Source organism: Carettochelys insculpta, chromosome 1, assembly GCF_033958435.1.
Source record: "Carettochelys insculpta isolate YL-2023 chromosome 1, ASM3395843v1, whole genome shotgun sequence".
NCBI classification, from domain to species: Eukaryota; Metazoa; Chordata; order Testudines; family Carettochelyidae; genus Carettochelys; species Carettochelys insculpta.
Window position 1 is genome coordinate 268,467,686 of NC_134137.1, and position 23,575 is coordinate 268,491,260.

Below are 23,575 nucleotides of genomic sequence, written 5' to 3' on the forward strand. Positions count from 1 at the left end.
GGACAGACCCACTTCTTCAGACCAGAGCTAGACCAGACCAGACCAGTCTGTTCTGGTCCAGCTATGGTCTGAAGAAGTGGGTCTGTCCCATGAAAGCTCACCTAATAAACCATTTTGCTAGTCTTTAAAGTGCTACTTGACTGCTTTTTGTTTTTATACTACAGTCAGTGTTTCATGCAAAATACATCCCTCAGTATTTCCCAATGGGCCAGGAAAGTCCCCTGAGAACTGCTGATTATCCAGTGGAACAGTCATGTGGCTAATAACACTGCAAAGTTCTACCACTGACCTGAGAACACAGCGCAGAAAGAACTGACATGTATCTGAGAGTTACTGAACGCTCTCCCTCAGTCATACACACTGCACCTGTGAGCTTGGGTGGACAACCTCGGCTAGTTCTGCTTGAGTCAGCGTGAGAAAAATGCTACTTAGCCAGGCCAGCAGCTCAGGGTAGCCATCCCAGTACATACCCACAGGGCTCATGGGTTTGTATTCAGGCAGCAAGCCAAAGCTGTCACCTACATCACAGTGGCCCTACAGCTGTTTTCAGCACATTAACTTGCATAGAGCTAACACAACCCTCTCTACCTGAGCTGGGAAACATGCTCCCAGCTGCAGAATAACCACACCCTGAGGCTTGGTCTACACTGCAGATGTATGCATCAGGGCTGTGGAAAACCCTCACCTGAGTGACAGTTGTACTGTAGCCTGTACTGCATAGACAGCACTGTGTTGACAGGACGGCTTCTCCCGTTGACATAGCTACCACTTCTCAGGGCAGCAAAGCAACTACACTGATGGGAGAAACTCTCCTGTCAGCATAAGTAGAGTCTTCGCCAGGTGCTACAACTACGCCACTGCAGCACTGTATATGGAGACTAGCCCCTAGTGATTTACACCAGTGCACTCTGATCAAAATTCCCCCTTGGTCCAAACAGCTTTGGTCAGTGACTCCTTCAACTGGTCCCGTTGACAGCTGGTAGCCACACACTCCCAACACGAAGTCTGCCACTTAACCTGAGCACATCTGTATCCTGCAGATGTGGTTATTTGCTGAATTGTCTCAAGTGAGATCACAAAGACTTGTTAATTTCAGAAAACTAATTAGGTGGCAGTCTAATGAGTGCGAGGTGCATACCTGCACAGCTTCTATGAGTGTCAGGAAGAGTCACACAGCAGAAACCACTCAGACCTCCCTGAATAGTTACACTTGTGGGTAACTAAAAGGCTGACATCTTTCTGAAAGGGAGACCAGTGAGTTAAAGCACAAATGAAATCTATCGCATATTTGCAATGGGGAGGACAGGAACATTCTGGAGCATGTGGTCCTCTTTCTCCAAATACTCGGATGGTTCGAGTCCATGCAAATTCCCTGTTTGAATTCTCTTCCCAGTAAGAGCCTCCTAGTATTAAGACATAAGATAAGTCCAACTCACTCATTGAGTAAAGGCATGGACGTTCTCCTCTTGCTCTTCTGCACCATATTGGCCTGGTTCCTTAGGGAAATCCGAATGAGTGATGGAGCCAGACGACATGGCTCCCCATCCACTTGCATGGGGATGGACTTGTATGTTAACAGAGTCACCTCCCGGCACTGATGCAACCTTTCTCCATGACCTCCCACCTGAAGAGCAGCCTGCAGGACACAAACAACACAAAAAGGAAGACAAAACATAATCAGATGTGGTATACATCAAAATTTAGAAATACAGATACACACTTATGCTTGCAAACATCCAAGTTGCATTTTATATATTTCTACCTCTTCTTTTAAATCATGACTGCTTGTATGTATTAGTGACTACAGTCCATAACTCAAGGATCATGGCCCCATCTTAGTGATCAACATGCTTTTTAAAGCAACAGTATTAACTGGCTTTTTTTTCCTTACCAAAGCAATACTGTCCTTGATCTGTATTAGATTAATCTGAAACATTTATTATGACAGTGTATAAAGCAATTCAGCATCAGTAACAGACAAAATGAAAAGAGTAAGGAGAAAAAACCTGTTCAATAGCCGTGGCTGGACAGCAAATAAATACTATGGCTACATCTATACCTACTGAAAACTTCGAAATGGCCAACCTAATGGCCAAATTGATGAATACTAATGAGGCACTGAAATGCATATTCAGTGCCTCATTAGCATCCTGCGGTCCGTGGCAAGTGCCGCGGTTCGTTCCTGTGCGGCTTTTCTACACCAGGGTCCTTTTCGAAAGGAACCCCTACCAACATTGAAACCCTCTTATTCCTTTGAGGTCACAGGAATAAGGGGATTTCGATGTTGGTAAGGGTCCTTTCAAAAAGGACCCCCATGTAGACGAGCCAGACGGGAGCGAACCACAGCACTTTCAAAGTTCCGCTGCTGGATGCATGCTAATTAGGCGCTGAATATGCATTTCAGCACCTCATTAGTATTCTTCGATCTGGCCATTAGCATGGCCATTTCAAAGTTTTTGGTAAGTGTAGACACAGCCTATGTTCAATAATGGTCTTGAAGAAATAAAATGAGAGGGCGCGCAAGACAGAGAGAGAGAGAGGTATTATGTGTTCTCTGATACGCCCACCCCCTGAGCCAACATTCTGTCTATCAGTTGGCTGAAACAAGTTAACAGGAACCAGGCAGCATAATTTTCACCAAGCACCACCTTCACGATCATCAGCTTTCCCCATTGGAGCTTTTGTAGGTTAAAATAAAAAAGATAACCAACTTTCAAAGCCCACCTCCTCTCTCCTGACCCTGTACTTCAAAACCCAAACCGTGAAAAGAGAAATAATGGAAAAGACAAAGGGGGCAAAAATTTATCAGAGACAAAAAGAGAGACAGTTGAGAATGACTCCCACAGAGTCCTTGAGATTTCAGCAGGTACCTTGGGGCAGAAACATTGTATTTCAATAAAAATTGTGAATATTATCAATGAGATTTTAAAAAATTAACATTAAGGCAGCATTAGCCTTAAAAGTTACAGGAACAGAAGTCAGGACATTTAGGCTACATCTACACTAGAGAGAGCTTTCAAAAGAAGCTCTTCCGGAAGATCTCTTCTGAAAGAACTTCTTTCAAAATAGTACATCCACACACACAAAAACAGATCAAAAAATGATCTGGTCTTTCGAAAGAGAGCATCCACACATCCCCTGCTCTTTTGAAAGAATGGGACAGGGATTGAAAATAAAGACTGTTCTTTCGAAAAATGGGCCTGCGGAGCGTCTACACACGTTTTCTTTCGAAAGAAGCTTTCGAAAGGGGCTCTGTTCCTGAAACGAGAAAGGAAGAGTGATTTTGAAAGGACCACCACATTCTTTTAATTTTCATTCAAAAAAAACATTTTTCGTGTGTAGACGCTCCCTGGGCTCTTTCAAAAGATCCCCCTTTTTTCAAAAAATCTTTCGAAAGAACTTGCTAGTGTAGATGCAGCCTTAAGCTGCGTCTACACGTGCACGCTACTTCAAAGTAGTGGCACCAACTTCGAAATAGCGCCCGTCGCGTCTACACGCGTCGGGCGCTATTTCGAAGTTAACTTCGACGTTAGGCAGCGAGATGTCGAAGTCGCTAACCTCATGAGGAGATAGGAATAGCGCCCAACTTCGACATTCAACGTCGAAGTAGGGACCGTGTAGACGATCCGCGTCCCGCAACGTCGAAATTGCTGGGTCCTCCATGGCGGCCATCAGCTGGGGGGTTGAGAGATGCTCTCTCTCCAGCCCCTGCGGGGCTCTATGGTCACCGTGGGCAGCAGCCCTTACCCAGGGCTTCTGGCTGCTTCTGTGGCAGCTGGGGATCTATGCTGCAGGCACAGGGTCTGCAACCAGTTGTCAGCTCTGTGTATCTTGTGTTGTTTAGTGCAGCTGTGTCTGGGAGGGGCCCTTTAAGGGAGCGGCTTGCTGTTGAGTCCGCCCTGTGACCCTGTCTGCAGCTGTGCATGGCATCCCTATTTCGATGTGTGCTACTTTGACGTGTAGACGTTCCCTCGCTGCGCCTATTTCGATGTTGGGCTGAGCAACGTCGAAGTTGAACATCGACGTTGCCGGCCCTGGAGGACGTGTAGATGTTATTCATCGAAATAGACTATTTCGATGTTGGCTGCACGTGTAGACGTAGCCTTAGTGTTCTGTTTCCCACAGGAACTCCAATTCTGTCCTAGCATGAACATTACAGTGGGGCTACGGTTACACTGACCTGAACCGCCAGCAGCAGTATGCAAATGGATGGTCTCAAAAATGCAAATGGCTGATCATTGCATATTTGCTCACCAGCAGATGCTGTTGCCAGCACATAAAAATCTGTGTAAATGGGGTTCTGCCAGCAAAGCCCCCGCTTTATGTCTGATTTTTTCCAGGCATAATAGGCTGCTGACAAAGGGAGAGTTTCACCAGCAGAACCACATTTACACAGTTTTTCTTTCTCCCAGCAGCAGTGTCTGCTGGCAAGTGAATATGCAAATAAGCAGCTATTTGCATTTTTGAGACCACCGTTTGCATACTGCTGCCAGCGATTTGGGTCAGCGTAACCATAGCCCTGTGCTACTGGTTACATGACAATGATGATCATCATTGTATCATATTTATATTATATTATATTTACATTTATATTGGGTTTCTCATCCAATGAACTCAACGTGTGCCACAAAGGCAGACAAGCATATAGTAAGGCCTAATGTGATGCACAAAATGGTTGCTACTATAGGGAAAAGGCTCTTCCCACAAGCTCAGCCCCTGCTCCGCCCCCGACCCTGGCTCCACCCTAGCCATCCCCATTGCATCCTTTCCCTCAAGCCCCCTATTCTGAGGGATGTGCCCTCAGGGATTACCTGGGGAGGAGAGGTCTGGCATGGGGAGGAAAAAGTGTCTGAGGCCCCCTGAACTCACCATGGCAGCAGGAGCCTCAGGTAAACGGGGTGACTGGACTGGTCTGGGAGATGGCAGCGGAGAGGAGCAGAGCAGTCTGCAGTGTCACTCCACTTCCCTAGAACTCCCACTTTGTGAAGCAGGTAAAAATTATCACTCTGATTTTAGGTTAAAGGACTTTCCCAAGACTACACAGCCAATCAGTGTCATAGGGGAAGCAGCACTCATGTATTTTTTAGACCACTGCACCATGCTCTGATCAGTAGACAATTCCTCTTTCGAAAAATTGTATCCCTTTTCCACTAACTCACACAATGTCCTCAGATACCATGCTATCTTGCTCAGGGTTTTAAATAGAATAATTGTAATGCATACTTGAAAGATGATGACACAAGATGAAGGTTGCTAAGAAAATCTTCATTCTGAATTCCATGGTTGGTGCATATACAAATGTAATGCATAATTATGCATCAGCATCATTTTATGCATTAATGTACTGCACATATATAGATTTTTTGTGTAAATATTCATTATAATGCAACACAACAAAAAACAGCCTCACTGACTTTATGCAAGACCTTTGAGGGCACTCCAGACTTTGAAAGCAAAGAACAAGTCATTGGAATGTGAACTAACATACGCAAACTGCACAAGTTTTAATCAATTATAATACGTGGGCACCAGCTAGAAAATACAAGTATTTAAAATGAGTAGTTGTACTACTCACTGACCAATCTCCAATACTTTATGTTTCTTTTATGGTCGACGGACTTCTAAAAATTTCTCTCTTCCCCTCACACTGATACAAAAGGGAAAGTGAAGTGGGAATATTCAGAGACTATTTAATTCAGTTACTGCAATTGTTTTTAACTACTCAGAGGTTTAGGTGTGACTTAGATGGAGAACATTCGCATCACCAGTGATGATCAACTGGAGCCAAAATAAGAACATAAGAAAAGTCACACTGAGTCTGACCAATGATCCATCTAGCCCAGTATCCTGTCTTCTGACGGTGGCAGACCTTTTCAGTGCAGAAAAAAAGATTAATTTCAATATGGAGACGTGGCCTTTAAGGCCATGAGCCCCAGCATTTAGTGCTCCATGCTGCATGTAAACTGCAAGCCACACCTTCATGCTCAGATGAGGATGGTTACAATAAGTTTCTAGTTCATGCAAATAAGACACAGTCATTAAGCACATGGCCATTTGACTATGTGGTAGTTCTCAAAATGGCAGAGCTTGGACAACTTTTAGTTTTGTGTTAAGTACGGAAGGTTTAAAAAAATTAAGAAAATTTCACAAAAAGTTTGGAGTTTCCATCTAACAATACAACTTTTCTTCTTTTTATTAAACAAAATTATTCTTCCCTTGCAATACACATGGGCCATGTCTACACTAGCCAAAAGCTTCAAAATGGCCATGCAAATGGCCATTTCGAAGTTTACTAATGAAGCGCTGAAATACATATTCAGCACCTCATTAGCATGCGGGTGGCCGCAGCACTTCGAAATTGACGCAGCTCGCCGCTGCGTGGCTTGTCCAGACGGGGCTCCTTTTTGAAAGGACCCCACCTACTTCAAAGTCCCCTTATTCCCATCTGCTTATAGGAATAAGGGGACTTCGAAATTGACGCGGCTCGTCCAGACGGGGCTCCTTTTTGATAGGACCCCGCCTACTTCGAAGTCCCCTTATTCCCATCTGCTTATAGGAATAAGGGGACTTCGAAGTAGGCGGGGTCCTTTCAAAAAGGAGCCCCGTCTGGACGAGCCGCGTCAATTTAGAAGTGCCGCAGCCGCCTGCTTGCTAATGAGGTGCTGAATATGTATTTCAGCACTTCATTAGTAAACTTTGAAATGGCCATTTGCATGGCCATTTCGCATTTTTTGGCTAGTGTAGACATAGCCATGATTTCTTACTACACTTTCTTTTCTCTCTCAGTGAAAAAGTGAAAGTAGGATTTTTTGCACAATTTTGATACAGAATATTTTGACATTTTCAAAAACTATTGTCAACATATTTTGTTTATAAATTTCATAAAAAAATAATAAAATGCACTTTTTCTACACAACAAAATAGTCCTGGTTGGAGCCCATTCTTCAACAAAGAATTTCTGACCAGTACTAATGTGTAGAGAAAATATGCAAAAACCACAGTTGTGGTGGACTTTGTAACAAACAGCAGCTATTAAGCAATCATAGAAGTTCCTGATAGTACAAATACACATATATACACATGCATCTCCTTTCTATAATACTTTTATTTTTATTTTGGTTTGGGAGTATTTGAAGGACCATTAGGTATGTTCAAAGCAGCCAGTTTTTCAAAGAGTACATTTTAATAATAAAATATTTCTCTTTCTTTCAAAGCCATTATTCATAATTTTAAAAAATTGAAGTTAAAACAAATTTTGGCCTTACTGAACGCTGGAAAGCATAGCAGAGGGTGTTTATTTGTTTGCCTGTTTGTCAGGGGGAGGGATAGCTCAGTGGTTTGAGCATGGGCCTACTAAACCTAGCGTTGTGAGCTCAATCCTTGAGAAGGCCCTTTAGGGATTGGGGCAAATAGATGTCAGGGATGGTGCTTGGTCCTGCCAAGAAGGTAGGAGACTAGACTAGATGACCTCCCAAGGTCCCTTCCAGCTCTAGGAGATGTGATGTGTGAGCATTGTGGTCATGGATGTGAGGTATGTCATACAAAAATTGCACACAAATCAGTCCCAACACACTAAGCAGTATGAAATCTACTGCATGCAAAAACAAAACTTTGAGTTCTGGAAAGATTCTCACCAGAGAGGCCATAGTGAACCCAATGACCTCAATGTAACCATCATCATGGCGCTGAGGTTCAAAGTCTCTGTGATCACTGGGGGTACCCCAGGGCATTGTGCCAGCACAATACCTGCAGAAAGAGGTTGAGAAAATGAGAGCTTTAGGGAGGATACTATGAATTTGCCTGCATTGGGTCTTATAATAATTAAAAGAATGGAAAACCTAAGTATTAGCCAGTTCTTTATCTTCTGGGTGAACAGCCATACATCCATTCTAAATGGTCTTAAAATCCATTCTGGGGACTCCTGGTGATCATGCACACAATTATTAGAATGATCAGAAGGGGAACCTGCACTCCAACTTTCAGGCTGGTATAGTAGGCAATTAGTTTATCCCATCATCAGGTAGGCTGCCACGTGGAAATGGGAGGCAGCAGAGAGAAGACAGTGCCTTTATCCATTAGTGCTCAGGGTTCACCTCCCTCCCATCGCCCCCTTCCCAAGTCCTTCCAATCAGCTGTTCAGATGAATTTTCACCTGCAGCCTAGTGGCAACAACAATGGCTTTGTGCCCCTACTCAAAAGGCAGGAAGCTGAGGTCAAGCTTGTTGGCTACAGATCTCATTTCCCTCCCACCCTCCTGGCTCAGAAGGTCTGGGAGCAGAGGGGATGCAAAATTTGGGGTAGACTGTGTGGGACAGCAGTGGCGCTATCTGTGGTAAAGCTCCAGAGAGTGGCCTCCTAACCAAAAGCAAACCACATTTTCCTTCCAAACCCATTTGGAGCTCTTCTCTTTGGAAGGGAGTGATTTTTTTTTCTTTTTAAATCTCCTGCTTTGTGGTTCTAATGAAGCAGAAGACAACTCTGTCCTAGAGTTTCTTGTTCACACATGTAGTGCACAACTCTAGAAATTGTGTTTGATAATTAATTGTCCCTATGGAGCCAGCCAGGGAGAGCCTACGTTGTTTGTTTAGTGACCCCAAAATTATGACTGGAGCTTACCTGGGTATATTTAAAAATACTATACATTGGAACTTCAGCTCCTGAATCTTTGGGGTCAGGTCTGTTCCATCACACTGCAAAAATCAAAGCAACAGGACAAAGAGGGGTTTGCAAATGGGCTCTCAGACAGGATAATAATTGCTGTTGGCCCATTTTGTAACAACCGGCCCATGAACAATGATCTCATTTTAGGAACACCCACCTCTCTGTAACATAGCTGCTGGGCACTATTCACTGTGGCTATGTCTACACTAGCGAGTTTTTTTCGAAAAAGCCAGGCTTTTTTGAAAAATCCCACCATGCGTCTACACACAAAATGCATTACTTCGATATGAAACCAAAAGAACGCAACGCTTTTCCTGGCAACCCTCTTCCTCTTCCAGATGAGGAAAAGCACCTTCTTCTGAAAGATTTTTTTGAAAAAAAACATGTGTAAGTGCCCTGGGGGCCCTTTTTGTCAAAAGAGCAGTCCTCTATTACGCCAGATTTTTCAATCCGCAGCATTTCCTCGCCCATTCTTTCGAAAGAGCAGCTGGGTTGTGGCCACTCTTGATCAAAGATGGGACTGATTTGTCAATCTGCTTTTTTGTGTGTGGTCACACCCTTTCGAAAGAAGTGTTTTTGGAAGATATCTTCCAAAAGCACTTCTTCCCAAGGACAGCTGTAGTGTAGATATAGCCTGTGTATGAGATAGGGAGTGGTGTGTTATGTATGTAAATTACCAAAGGCTTTCTAAGAACTGTATTTCTTAAATAAGTCAAAATTGGAAGTAACAATCAGTGGCCTGTGTGATTGGAGCTGTGCATTCATCGCTCTCTCTCTCTCTCTCTCTCTCTCTCTCTCACACACACACACACACACACACACACAGCACAGTACAGCACAAACACAGACAGTTCCTCTCCATCTGCCTCACTGCATCAAATGACGCAATTCTTTCCCGTACTTACCACAACTTTAACATGCTTGGATAAATCTCTGGAGCTTCTCTGAAGGAAGTCTGAAAAGGCTGCCTACCAGACATAGGAAAGAGGGGGAGGTTAAAATTGGATTTTTTTTTTTCATTTGAACGATCTACAGCTTCTTCCCTTCCCTTCCTTTACATCCCTCCTCAGAGTCTGCTCCCACATACCACCCCGTGGAAGATTTTTTTTTTCTTTTCTGCTCCCATTGACAAGAGAGTTTTAGGCCAAGTTTCTTCAGTTAGCATCCAGTTAGTAGTATGTGATTCAAATTCTTAAGTGTCCCTTGAACCAGTATCAGGGAGTGAGGCACAGAAAGCAAGACTGTTTCATCTGTTTTGCCACGTTAAGGTGTTACACTAGAAAAAAAAAAACCCACTTTGGAAGATGTAGCCTGGAATATCATTGTGCACCTGAAACATCATGCAAATTCTTCTTTTGTTTGTTTTTAGTAAATAAGGCTGTGGTGACAGTGACTGAATCTGATAGCGGAATGACGTGCATAATGGCAAATATTATCCAGTCAATGCTCTCCTTTCTTAATGACACCTTGGAATAAAGCTGAAGATCCATCCACCTCCCTCCTGGGTAAGAAATGGTCATCTGAGTTGCGTATGCATGTCTGAAAAGGAAATGCTCCAAATAGCAGCCCTCTGTCCTCATCCTCCCACTTCTCTTTCTACCCCTAAACCTAGGAATGCTCATCAGTCCAAGGATTTTTTTCCCAGTACATTCACTCTCCAAGTGGAAATAAACATGAGTTCATTGGTGAAGTTCTTGCAATCTGCAACTTTGGGTGCAGGATATTATCGACCCTTCATCCAAATGCTGTAACATTCTTTTGAACTACTAATCATGATAGGAAACTACCCTTCCAAACAGGTATGTGGGAGGCATTAGCAGAAGTAGCTGGAAGCACACTCTATATTTTTCAAGACAAAAAGCAGTCAAGTAGCACTTTAAAGACTAGCATAATAGTGCTACTTGACTGCTTTTGGTTTTGATAGTGTATAGACTAGCACGGCTTCCTCTCTGTTACTATATTTTTCAAGGTGATGGGTAAATGAGTGAACATAACCCCAAGGAGTGAAAAGGCAAGGAAGGAGAATAAATAATTAAAATAAACAAGCTAACACTATTCTGTAAAATCCATCACAACTCACCCCAGCATAAAACATTTTATTTCGAAAGCGACTGTTGAATTTCTCTGGATTTGCTTCTGCAAAATAAAAACAAGGAAGAATTTGGAGTCATCGTGAGACAGTAAGCTGGCAAAGCATGCTGGCTATTCCTGGAAGTTTCATCCCAAGCTTTCCTGAAGGCTGGAAGACAATTGGGCTGTGGCCACATTAGCCCGTCCTTTAGGAGGGGCTATGGTAATATGGCACTTCAGAATATGCTAATGAGGAACTGCCATGAATATGCAGTGCCTCATTAGCATAATGACGGCCATGCACGCTTCGAAACTACCCTTTTGAAACAGCTCCCTGATTTCAAGAGCCCCTTCTTCCCATTTGGTTTTGGGAAGAAGGGGCTTTTGAAATCTGGAGGAGGTCATTTTGAAAGGCCCCTGGCTACACGGGCAGTTTCGAAGCATGCATGGCCGTCATTATGCTAATGAGGTGCTGCATATTCCTGGCAGTGCCTCATTAGAATATGCTGAAGTGCCACATTACCATAGCCCCTCCAAAAGGAGGGGCTATTGTGGCCACAGCCTTGGATTTTCAGCTGTGGCATGCTGTTAGCTTTCAACCTCTGAGGGGGAAGACGAAGGGAAATTTTTTTCCAGCATCATCTACACTGGCAACCCTGTAAGAGTAATTTCATGCATACTGTAGATACATCATCCATTGGTAATTAAAAGATGAGAAATGTCACATTAGTTTTGACTGTGCAAGAATCTAATCTCTGCACTATTCTTTGCTGTGAGATTTTAAATAGTTCCATCTAGACAGCAAGCAGGGACTGATAAGGGTGGGGATAAAGGAGAGACAGCCTCCAAACATGATTCTCTTGCAGGGAATTTATCACAACGCTACCTTAGTCCATCTCATGTCCCCATTATAAACTACTAACAGCACAATCACACTTTTCGGTGACACCAGAGTACACTGTTAAATGTGTAGGCCTCTGTTTGGATCACTAGAAATTCTCACTGAGTATTTTTCCAGGGTTAGAAACCTGTGAAACAAAACTGAACAGTTCATAGAATTTAAGAGTAGAAGGGACCCTGATGATCATCTAGTCCAGGAGACAGCAACCCCTGGCACAGGTTCCAAGAATGGCACACAAGCCAATTTTCATCTTAGAACATAAGAACATAAGAACATAAGAATGGCCATACTGGGTCAGACCAAAGGTCCATCGAGCCCAGCATCCCATCTGCCGACGGTGGCCAATGCCAGGTGCCCCAGAGAAGGAGAACAGAAGACAATGATCAAGTGATTTATCTCCTGCCATCCATCTCCTGCCCTTGTTATGAATCTTCACTTGAGGTGGGAGTTCAGATCTGCCCCTCCTCCCCCTTGCAGCCCGGAGCTTGCTTAAAGCCATGCTGCCTGTGAATTACAAAAGACCAGCTGTTAACCTACCATGTAAACGGTAAAGCTCTGCATTTTAATTTATTTATTAATGAAGCTGTTGTAAATAGGACTATTAGTGACTTTAAAAAGTATCACCAGCACTCAGATTGTACATAGATGTCAAACGGTCAAATTTCAGCACTCTGCCTTGGAAAGGTTGTTGACGCCTTATTTAGTCTGATCTCCTACATAACACAGACCATAGAACTCCACCTTTATTCTCATACCTAGCCCAACAACTTGTTGTAAAAGTAGTGCCTAATCAGAAAGATATCCAAGTATTAGTTAAAGATTCCAACTGATAGAGAATTTATCACATCCTTGGTAAATGTTTTGAATGGTTAATTATTCGCTGCTAAAATTTTTGGTCTTTTTTCTGGTTTGAACTTTCCTAACCAGCCATTGGATCTTTTATGCTTTTGTTTGACAGAAAATAAAGAGCCATCTGCTGTCAGAGAGCTTCTACCTGAATAGCTACTTTTAAGGGGATGATTCAATTACTCCTTAACCTTCTCTGTTACCAGATAAATAGAGCTCTGTTAATCACCCGTTGCAAGGAATGTTTTTTCAGCTCATGAATCATTCTTACGGTTCTTCTACAGTTTTTTCAACTTCCTTTCTAAAGTGTACACACCAGAATTGGTAACAGGATTCCAGCAGTGGTCTCACCAATTACATACATATAGGTAATATCATCTCTCCTATTCCTGCATGATGATTCCCTGTTAATCCATCTAAGGGTATGTCTACACTACTGGGAAGATCAATCTGATCAGGGTCAATCTTCTGGAATTTGATTTCATGCACCTAGTAGAGATGAGCAAAACCAAACTATCTGGGGTCAGCAGTCAATGCCTGTACTCCTCAATATTGTGAGGCGTAAAGGATGTGGACTGGAGAGTTTCTCCCCTCAACCTCTCTCTGTGTGGACAGACAGGTGAGTCGATTGCAGATAAGTTGATTCATTCTACGCAATTGCCATAGCTAGAAATGTGTATCTGCAATCAACTTAATGCCCTCATGTAGCCGAAGCTTAAATAGCCCTTTTGATCACATCATCACTGGGGCCTCATGTTCATGCCACTTACAATGGCGCCCTAAGTCCTTTCCTGAATCACTGCTTTCCAGAATACAGACTTCCATGAATAGACCTTGTCAGCTCTGGCCCTCCCTCTTACTGGGACCCCCCCTCTTTACACACCCCTTTGAAACCACACCACCCCCCACTCATGCATCTGATGAAGCGGATCTTTGCCCACAAAAGCTTATGCTCCAAAATATCTGTTAGTCTATAAAAGGTACCACAAGACTTCTTGCTGACTTCCATATTGTAAGTGTGACCTACATTCACCATCTGTAGATGTATGACCTGCGGCTACACACAAGCCGGCACTTCGAAGTTTGACACTTTGAAGTTGCCGTGGCAGGGGGTCGGAATTAGCCTAATGAAGTGCTGCATATGCCTACATTACAGCACTTCATTAATAATCTCCCATCAGCCTGATTACCATGCCCCCTTCGAAGAAGCAGCAGCAAATGTGGACTGAGCTATGTTGTTTGATTCTACCCAGTCTGCCAAATGCGCCTGTTTGCTTTCTTGTGGATAAACATAATATATTCAGGAGGCTACTATAGCAATACACAGTGGGCCACATGTTTGCAAATCAATTCTTTTGTTGCACCTGCAAATCACATCTTTATTTGCATACACAAGTTGTGGTTCCACCTACAAAGATCAATAGTGTCCCCTGCAACTGCTAACTAGGATGCCTTGCTCAGGGCCACATTAAAATTGCCAGGATTGAGGCTTGGGGCATCAGAGGAAGGCAGAGGCAGCTGCATACCCTGGACTCCTGCTTCTCAAGCAACTGAGTGGGGAATAGTGGCGTGCTCTGTCTCAATTACAACCCATGAGTCAGCCAGCAGAAGAGGCCAGACCCTGGAGGAAGAGGTAGGAAATAAGTGGCATCACTAAAAGGGGTGAAGTAAGTAACTTACTTCCTGCTACAGTAAACAGGGGGCAGGGCAGAAACTGTGACTCAGAAGCATAGTTTCCTTCCCAGAGTTCTCCCCTGAACAGTATAGCTATGTAGTGCCCCATATTCAGGAGCCTAATGGTTCAGTCTCACATCAGACAAGTACAGGTTAAACCTCTCTAGTTCGGCACCCTCGAGGCTTGACTCATGCCGAACCAGAGAATTTGCCAGAATTTGTCTAGCACATTACCAACATTTCTACTGTTTACTGGGCTCTTAGAAGACATTTGGGGTAAATTCGAGCTAAATAGCCAGGACTGGCAGGTGAAAACAAACTTTATGGAACCAGGGGAAAATTGACCACATCCATGGAAAGTGGCTGTCCCAATAACTAATTCATGCCAGATCATGGATTTTGCTGGACCAGAGAGTGTCAGACTAGCCCTAACCTATACCTGGACACTAGTCTACCTAAAGGGAAGTACTCAACTAACTTAGAGTGAAGAGAGTTCAAGCCAGTATCTTTATTTACTTCATGTGCACATTCAGTCTACTGAACCAATTCTGCTTCAGTGAAACTGATGTAAATTCAGAATAATTCCACTGATTTCAGTAGTGCTTCTCTGGAGTTACGCCATTTTTAAATGAGATCAAAGTCTGACCCACTCTGTTTATTTCCATAAACAACAAATGACAGAGGAAATTAAAGTAAAACAAGTACATACAAGACAACAATGACATCAAGCCTGAGCTTGAAGCTTTTCTCCCCTATCCCACACAGGACCCATTTTGTACATTTTTGTGTTCAAGAAGTGAGAAAATGACTGCACCAGCTAGAATGGGACCAGCAGATGCAGGAGCTACTCAAGTTTCCCCATCCGCCCATGCCCACACACAGATTGCTCTGGGAGTATTTTCTCTCTCATTTAAATTTTAAAAATGCTGGCATGACTGAAATCACGTTCATTCTTTACTTAGCTTTACAACTTAATAATTAAGTAATGCTTCCACTGAGCAAAAGAGTGGTCGTGAAACTCATCTAAACTGTATCTTTGCAGCCACATTAGGAATTCACCCTGGTGTGCGTTCATAAAGAAACACACACTGCTGTCATCATTTCAGTCCTGTGCCCTTCTGTGGCCCTTTATTATTATTCCTGAAGCTTACAGCAGTCTTACACATTATAAAATATGCATTAGCGCATCATATTAGTGCTTTATTTAGCATGGCATTAGGGTGCTGTCTTTTTACTTTTTTAATGGCTTTGTTATCATATAAAAATGAGAACAAGTGAGGCTGCAGTTCAAAACTCACACAGATAAATCAACAGCACGCTGACCAAGGAAAATTGAACAGCAGCTCTGGTAATATAACTATGCTTACCTAACACAGTCACACAAAGTACTGCCTTGTCAAGCCAAAGCTCAGCTGTTTAGGCATATTTGGAATTCTGTGACAGTTTCTGGCAGGACACTATTTTCATCAGTGTGAAGAGAAGTGGGGTGCTCCAAAAGCCCACACTAGAACTCCTGGGAGATTAGGGGGGATTATTATGAAGTTCTGTTTATTTCTTTGTAAGCGTACTGGATGAAGAACTCGCTATTGTCCAACACAATAATACTATGTCATATACTTTCATAATATCAAAACAAAAAGCAGTCAAGTAGCACTTTAAAGACTAGCAAAATGGTTTATTAGGTGAGCTTTCGTGGGACAGACCCACTTCTTCAGACCATAGCCAGACCAGAACAGACTCAATATTTAAGGCACAGAGAACCAAAAACAGTAAGCAAGGAGGACAAATCAGAAAAAGATAATCAAGATGAGCAAATCAGAGAGTGGAGGGGTGGGGGGGAAGGTCAAGAATTAGATTGAGCCAAGTATGCAGACAAGCCCCTATAGTGACTCAGAAAGTTCCCATCACAATTTAAACCATGTGTTAATGTGCCGAATTTGAATATAAAAGCCAGCTCAGATGTTTCTCTTTCCAAAATGGTGCGATAATTCCTTTTCAGTAACACACATACCTTTAGGTCATTGACAGAATGCCCCATTCCATTAAAATGTTGTTTTAAATTAAAATTTAATTTTAATAAATTTAATTTAATTTTAATTTTAACTATAATTAATTTAAATTTAATTTTAATAAAATTAAAATTAAAAGACATTAAAATGTATTTGTTACTTTCATAATATGTATCTCCCTAATTTTTTTTGTAAACATGACTATGCTACAGCTGTCATCCACATTCCACAACTTCATACCCTTTCACTCCCTGTCCAGTCCCCTCCCCCATTCTGAGAAAATTTGCGTCCAGTGTAAATTTTCTCTCTTTACTGTTTCCTTATTTTTGCTCACATGCTCTAGTTCCAGATCAACAAATTTTGTAGTATCTACAGCTCCATTACAACTCTTTCAGAAGCTTGAAAAATTCAAATATCTCTGCTCTTAGCCTCATTTCCTCCTTTGAATCTCAACTTTTCCAGCCACTTTCATCAATCTGTAACAGCAACGAAGGGTCCTGTGGCACCTTATAGACTAACAGAAAAGTTTTGAGCATGAGCTTTCGTGAGCACAGACTCACTTCATCAGATGCTGGTCTTGGAAATCTACAGCTACACCCTTGCTCTGGCTTATTTATACCTGGCCCTGCAGATTTCCAAGACCAGCATCTGATGAAGTGAGTCTGTGCTCACGAAAGCTCATGCTCAAAACTTTTCTGTTAGTCTATAAGGTGCCACAGGACCCTTCATTGCTGTTACAGATCCAGACTAACACGGCTACCCCTCCGATACTTTTCATCAATCTGGTTACAGCCCAAAAGCCTTTTCTATTTCTTCAGCATCCTTTCTTCAGTGTGATACACTAAACTGGACAAATCTTTCCAACCATGGTCTAAGGCTATGTTTACACTACATGATAAAGTCAAATTTAAGACAGCTGGGTTGATTTTACAATGTCACTTTTTTCACCGTAAATACCATTAGCTTGATTTTCGAGAGTGATAAGGTTGATATAACATCATCAAGAGAAGCTGGGTGTAGTTTGAGTTTAAAAGTTCGAATGAAGGCTAGTGGGGAAGCACCATGTCTTTAAATCAAATTTTTTAGCCTCCAGAAGTGTCCTGTATATATCCCAAAAAGCTACACAGTTACCTGCTATGTATGGTTGCTTCCATCTCCACTGGTCTCCAGATGTACAGGAAGTAGGTCACAGGAAGCCCATGAATTTGAATTCATCACCAGCAAGCCCAGGAAATATAACGGGCACCCAGAAGCTACAATTTCTTCCAGCCATTGCATCACACAACATCCATAGCCATCACACTGCATTGGTAGCCATTGCATGAGTAGCCATCTCTTGCAATCATGAGCACTCAGGGTAGTAGTCTGCTTAGTTCTCAGGGCTGTGAGAGAGCTCCAGCCTGGAGCCACCAGATTAAGGATCTCCTTGATGTTTGGGGAGAGGAGTCAGTGGCGATCAGACTTTGAGTGTCCAAGCGAAATGTAGACATATTTGAGACGATGTCACATGGGATGATCACCAGAGGTTACTCCCAGGACTCTGTGCAATGCCGGGTGAAGGTGAAAGAATTCCGGCAGGTGTATCACAAAGTCTGGGAAGCCACCTGGCAGTCCAGATCATTTCCAAAGACCTGTGGCTATTATGAACAGCTGCACATGCTTCTTGGAGGGTGACCCAACCATGTTGCCCAATCTTAATTGGAACTCTTCATGAGGCCCTGTTCTGGAGTCTGGGGTGAGCCAAGAGGAGCTGGGGGACCAGGACGAAGAGGCCAATGGAGAGGAGGCAATCAACAGGGGGCAATCAGCAGGGGCCCGAAGAAGATGTTTCCGACAGACTAGAGTTCGTCACCATTGACCTTGAGCCAGTCCCCTCTACACGAGTCCCCAAGCCCCTGGGTATGGGTAAGGGGTATGGGTACAGGTTTTCTATGGATCTGTGCCCCTCAGAACAGTGTGTTAATATTTCTGGGTATGGAGCATTTAGCCTTTTAGGAGATCAGCAGGAATGCCTCATCCAGGCACTCTTACATTTTTTGTGTGAGGTTTTTAGGCAGGCCTGATTTATTGTAGCTTCTATGGTAGCACACCTTGCCATGCCAGGCAATCAGAGAGTGATCTGGTATCATGGCAAATTTTCCAGGCTTGTGGTCACACAGGATGAACAGCTCTTCTTTTTTCCTATCTGTTATTCTCAGGGGGTGATGTCTTCCTTGGCAGAAAAAGAAGCATGGGAATTTGGATTGGATGTCTTTGCAATGCTCCCTGCCCTTTTACACTTCCCTGAAGCACACTGCCACACCACATGGCTGGTGAGTGCTCCTCTTCCCCCTTTCACACAGCTGACAGGCTGTCCAGGCCTTCTGTCCTCCCAGTTCTCTTCCCCCCGCCACATTTCTTTTCACTTTACAAGGATCCCTCCCCACCCAGCCATCCATGTGACTGGAATCAAACCATTCCCCTTTGCCAAGCGGCTGCTGGGCTCTGCGGACCCTGGTCCTGCACTTCAGCATGTGTAGCACTGGTTTTCCCTGCTATACATGGCCTTTTCCCTGAAGAGTGTTGCTCCAGGGTCCACTGAGGAATGTTTTTCCCCCAGCATATGGCTGGAAAACTTTCCCCCCACATTTCTTTTCACTATACAGGGATCCCTCCATACCCAGCCATCCATGTGTCTGGAATCAAACCTGTCCCACTCCCCACATGGCTTCTGGGCTCTGCAGACCTTGGTCCCACATACCGGTATGCCCAGCACAGGCAGGTTTTCCTTGTGGAATATTGCTCCAGGGAATGGCTGAAAAACCTTTCCCCTGTTCCAAGACACCAGCCTTCTTTCCTTGCTTTGCACCCTCTTCCCCCTCAACCCCTACTTGTAAAGCAGATAATAACTTGCCAAGTCCAAAATGAAATGGTGTGGATAAGTGATAGCTTGTGCAAGGCACAGTTAGAATCCTTGACATCTTTAGAAGCCTTAAGCAGCCTTGCAAAAGAAAGTTTCACTGATAGCACAGACAGAGACCCATTCATTCCATGGGTAAGTGCTTTGTGTAAATTGTTTCTCAATTTTGACTTTCAATTTCCAGCAAGCATTCTCAGCATGGGAGACAGGGCAAGGAAGTGCAAAAGGTCCAAGCAGGACCTTTTCCTGCAGCACGTGCAGCAGGCTCAAGAAGAAACCACTGACACCAAAGGGACAGAGCACAGTGGCGGCAGCAGACTGTGCTTGAGCTCAAGAGAGAGCAATCAGTGCACCTGGGGGAAGATGTGGCTATGAGCAACCAAACCAAAGTTCTGTGCACTATCGTGGAGCTGCAGAAGGACTTCCTATGAAGCACTGTGGATTCTGCTCCCTGATGCCCAGACTCCCCTGAATTCAGGTTGCCCCCCAACCCTCATCATGGCCCCTGAATGTGGGGATGGAGGGCAAGGATATACTGCCACTGTATCTTCAAGAGCCACTGCAAAAGGCCATTCCACCACCCTTGATACCCCTTATTTTCCCTGCCACTTAACCTGCTCCCCCTCCAAATAAACTTATTCTTTTGATGATGACCATGGTGTGATTTTTGGTACCCATGAGTGGTGGGGTGCGCAAATCATTGCAGAGACTCACAGGGGTGGAAAGAGCCAATAACACAGCTGCCTGCCGCTACACCAAGGTGCATGTAGGACTTGCGGGAGTGGGACCTGGGCCTGAGTGAAGAGGGCCAATAGCACAGCTGCCCATCTTTTTGTGATAATAACACTTCCTTTACATTAATTTCTTCTTCCTGAACCTCAACCCTTCTCCTTTCTGTGAAAGCCATGGTCTGATTTATTGGTTCACATTTGGTGGGGAGCACAAATCATTTTAGGAAGCGGGGGGTGGTATTACAACAGTGAAATACAGAACAATCATGTGTCTGGCAGATCATTCATGAAGCTGTGTTTCAAAGCCTCCCTGACTGCCACTGCCTCCACATGGTTATTGGAGAATGACCTTGTAGGCAGCTGCAAATAAGCCCTGCTCACGGCATCAGCCTCTGCACTCCAGATGGTCATGAAATTCTCCCACCTGGATTCTCAAATGTTATGCAAAACACAGCACACTGTAATCACTGTGGGGACATTAGATTCTGAAAGGTCCAAATGGGTCAATAGCCACCTGAACCTTGCTTTTAAATGGCCAAAGGTGCATTCCACCACCATTCTGCACCTGCAAAGTCTTAAATTGAAGTTATCCTTACTGGGATCCAAGATGCCTGTGTATGGTTTCATGGCACAAGGAAGCAGAGGGTTAGCAGGATCACCCCATATTACTACAGGCATCTCCACTTGACCAATCTTGATTTTCCACTCTGAGAAAAAAGTCCCATCTTGGATCTTTCTGTATAGACCAGAATTTCTGAAGATGCACAACTCATGAACCGTCCCTGACCATTTCATGTTGATGTAAGTGAAACAACCGTTGTGATCTACCGATGCCCACAACACCATTGAGAAGTACCCTTTCTGTTCATATATTCAGAGGCCAGGTGATCCGAGACCATGATGGGGATGTGCATGCCATCTTCAAATCTTCATCATCACCTTCAACAATCATCTCAGTTGAAAGAAAAAGTGCACAACATTCTCGGAAGTTGCCATAACAGTCTGTGAAATGACTTGAAGCATTCGAGGATCCATGCTTGTGCTAGCGCTGTGCCGAAGAAAATGGCGCAATGCCCCATTTGTTTTCATGTAGTTAGTGGGTGCTCTGAATTCTGAGAAAGTGCTTTGCATTCTGGGATAGTGACATCAGACACCCACAAGCAACTACGGCAATATTTTTTCCCCACAACACAGTGATGCAAAACCCCTAGAATGCAACAGGGCTAAGGCACTGTGGGATAGGTACCCACAATGCATTGCTCATGCAGTCAAACTTGGATAAGACAATGGAGATGCAGTAAGTCAACACAGAGAAACAGTAGGTCAAATTTCTGGAACGTTTGTGGGCAATTAAATCTGAGTTCATAAGACTGAGGTTAAAAAACTGAATTTATTAAAAGCAGATTTTAGTTCATAGGGTAGACGTAGCCTATGACCCTCAGAAACTAATGTTAGAATCATTCTGCCCACCTTCTTGTCTGGGCCAGGAGTTTATCTCTGCCAGCATTCTCTTTAGATTTTGAGAAACAAGTTGCCATAGCCAACCCTAGTTAAAATTCACAAGCCATTTGTCCATTTCTCTGCTTCTCAAGGTTAAGGAAATCAAGAATGCCTCTCACCTCGGGATTCATGGAATTCCAGTGTGACATGTGCATCAAATCCAAGGCTGAAGTAATTATTGAAGACGCTGAGTGGAAGCTGAAATCAGAGACCCAAAAGAAAATATGTGAAACTGTTGTGGGTATAGTATGCAAGAAAAGAAGGCCAAACACTTCATGCCATCCATCAAATTAACCACTTTTTGAAAAGCTACAGAAGGAAAGAAGAGAAAGGTGTCGGAAATTTTATATGCCGAGCTGCCATGAAAGCTGGAAACAGCTTGCTGAAGATAATCAAATACAAAAATGAAGGAACACAAACACATCTGCAGTGCTTTATGGTCACACAAGTGACTCTGTAAACATGACATCATGGGGTTCCTTATTTATCCTCTCTCAGCAATCTCCCACTTAACATGTCAAAACAAAGATTCTCCTAATTGGTGGCACTACAGGCTCAGCATGGCATCAGAAAATCAAGCTGTGTTCTTTCTGTTTGATACATCAGGAGCAGCAATCAAGACCCTGGATTCAGAACTTGGTTGGTAATTCTATTGATGATGCATGAGGCAGACTGGAGCACATCTGGCCCTTTCACAGATATATTGGCTGTTAGGCTGAGAAGAAGGGAAGCTAGAGGTCAATAAGTCAGCTGGAAATCATAACTCAGAAAGGGTAAAGGGAATCTGTGGGCAGCAACAAGGAGTCACTAACACAGAATCACTTTTCTGACTGTTGCCTTGCTTATTTTTCCCATGTTCCAGAAATCTCAGCTTGCATTCTGCAACCTCTCTCAGGGATACAAAAGGCAGTTCTAACCTTACGTGACCCATCCTCAATTTCTTCCTGTGGCAAATCAGGGTTTCGTTCCACCTGGAGATTCCAGCGGTCCAGCTGGACGATAGTTCCATCTTCTACGTGACAAAGAATCTTGGAGACAGGCTCATCTGTGTAACCCTGAAAGTAGAATGAGTGCCACCAAAGGCTCCTTAATGGCCTTCTACAACACATCATATCACATGTTAAGTACCTGACTGAGACACCAATGACCTTTCCAGGCCAGATCTGCATGAAGGATGCATGAAATCCAGTCTAAGTGTGCCCAACAGGTTCATAAATTTAGAGTGTGGGTGAATTAGGAACAAGAAGTTTGACAAACAACTGCTAAGAATTACAATCTTTGACAGATACAGTAAGACCAATAGTATAGGGATGTAACTTAATGGACATTACTAACAATGCCATGCCCTCTTCTGCACTCCAAAGATCCTACTGACCACAGATGGCAAGATTCTGTGCACACATACAATGAAATCCCTGCTCCAAATTGTTCATGAGATCTTGACTTGTTTTTTGACAAATCTGAAACACAGTACTGGTTTGTGAACCTTTCAGGCAGAAGCAGTCTGAATTTCACATAAACCTTTCCATAGATGTCAGGGAAGGCTTGGTGGTTTCAACAACAAACCATGCCAAAATTTGTTTTCTTTCAGATGAAATGAGCTTTCATTTTTCGGGCTCGTATAAAAGCAAAGCAAAGCAAAACTCAGAGGGTGCAAATCCACAGGAACATAGAAACAAGCAAAAGTAGCATTCCACAAACCACATGCAGCTGCTGGCATTCACACAGCTCACTTGCAAGACCAGAGACATAACAGGCACCCGTTTCGGAGCAGCTGAGGTACGCTACACTTTATCTCGTGTTCACTACAGAGAAGTATTAGAATTTAATATTGGTGTTGCTTTGGAATACATTCTGGATCCCACCTTGGAAGAGGGAAGAACTTGAACTGTATTTGTCTAACAAAACAAAAAGCAGTCAAGTAGCACTTTAAAGACTAGCAAAATGGTTTATTAGGTGAGCTTTCGTGGGACAGACCCACTTCTTCAGTCTAAGTGTATCACAAGAATGGAAGCAGTCACAAAAATCACTTTCGATCTAGAATAGATTTTGTATACAGAACCCCCTTCCCTCCCACACACACAACAAATTAGAAGGAACACCTGGCAAGTCACAGACAAAAGGGGACTGGAGTCGGTGCTTACCCCTCCCCAATTGAGGGTGCGAGCAAGGTCATTCCCAGTGCCAAGTGGCAGAACAGCAACAGGAGGCTGGGGGCTGAGCTGCAGCTCATCCAGGATGGAAAGGATCCAGCCCACCTGCAAACAGAGAACAGGACAGGGAA

The 23,575-nt window shown here is 43.6% G+C and overlaps 1 protein-coding gene across 2 annotated transcripts in view; it reads right to left on the reverse strand.

Annotated features, from left to right (window-relative positions):
• Nucleotides 1-23,575, reverse strand: part of DGKI (diacylglycerol kinase iota) — a 319,904-nt gene that overhangs the window by 119,722 nt on the left and 176,607 nt on the right. For both annotated transcript variants that reach the window (XM_074983801.1, XM_074983800.1), the window contains 8 exons: nucleotides 23,436-23,549; nucleotides 22,209-22,346; nucleotides 21,411-21,489; nucleotides 10,742-10,797; nucleotides 9,567-9,629; nucleotides 8,617-8,690; nucleotides 7,635-7,746; nucleotides 1,437-1,636 (listed from right to left, as the gene is read on the reverse strand). In XM_074983801.1, coding sequence (XP_074839902.1) covers nucleotides 1,437-1,636; nucleotides 7,635-7,746; nucleotides 8,617-8,690; nucleotides 9,567-9,629; nucleotides 10,742-10,797; nucleotides 21,411-21,489; nucleotides 22,209-22,346; nucleotides 23,436-23,549 — 836 coding nt within the window. The remainder of the gene's footprint in view (nucleotides 1-1,436; nucleotides 1,637-7,634; nucleotides 7,747-8,616; nucleotides 8,691-9,566; nucleotides 9,630-10,741; nucleotides 10,798-21,410; nucleotides 21,490-22,208; nucleotides 22,347-23,435; nucleotides 23,550-23,575) is intronic.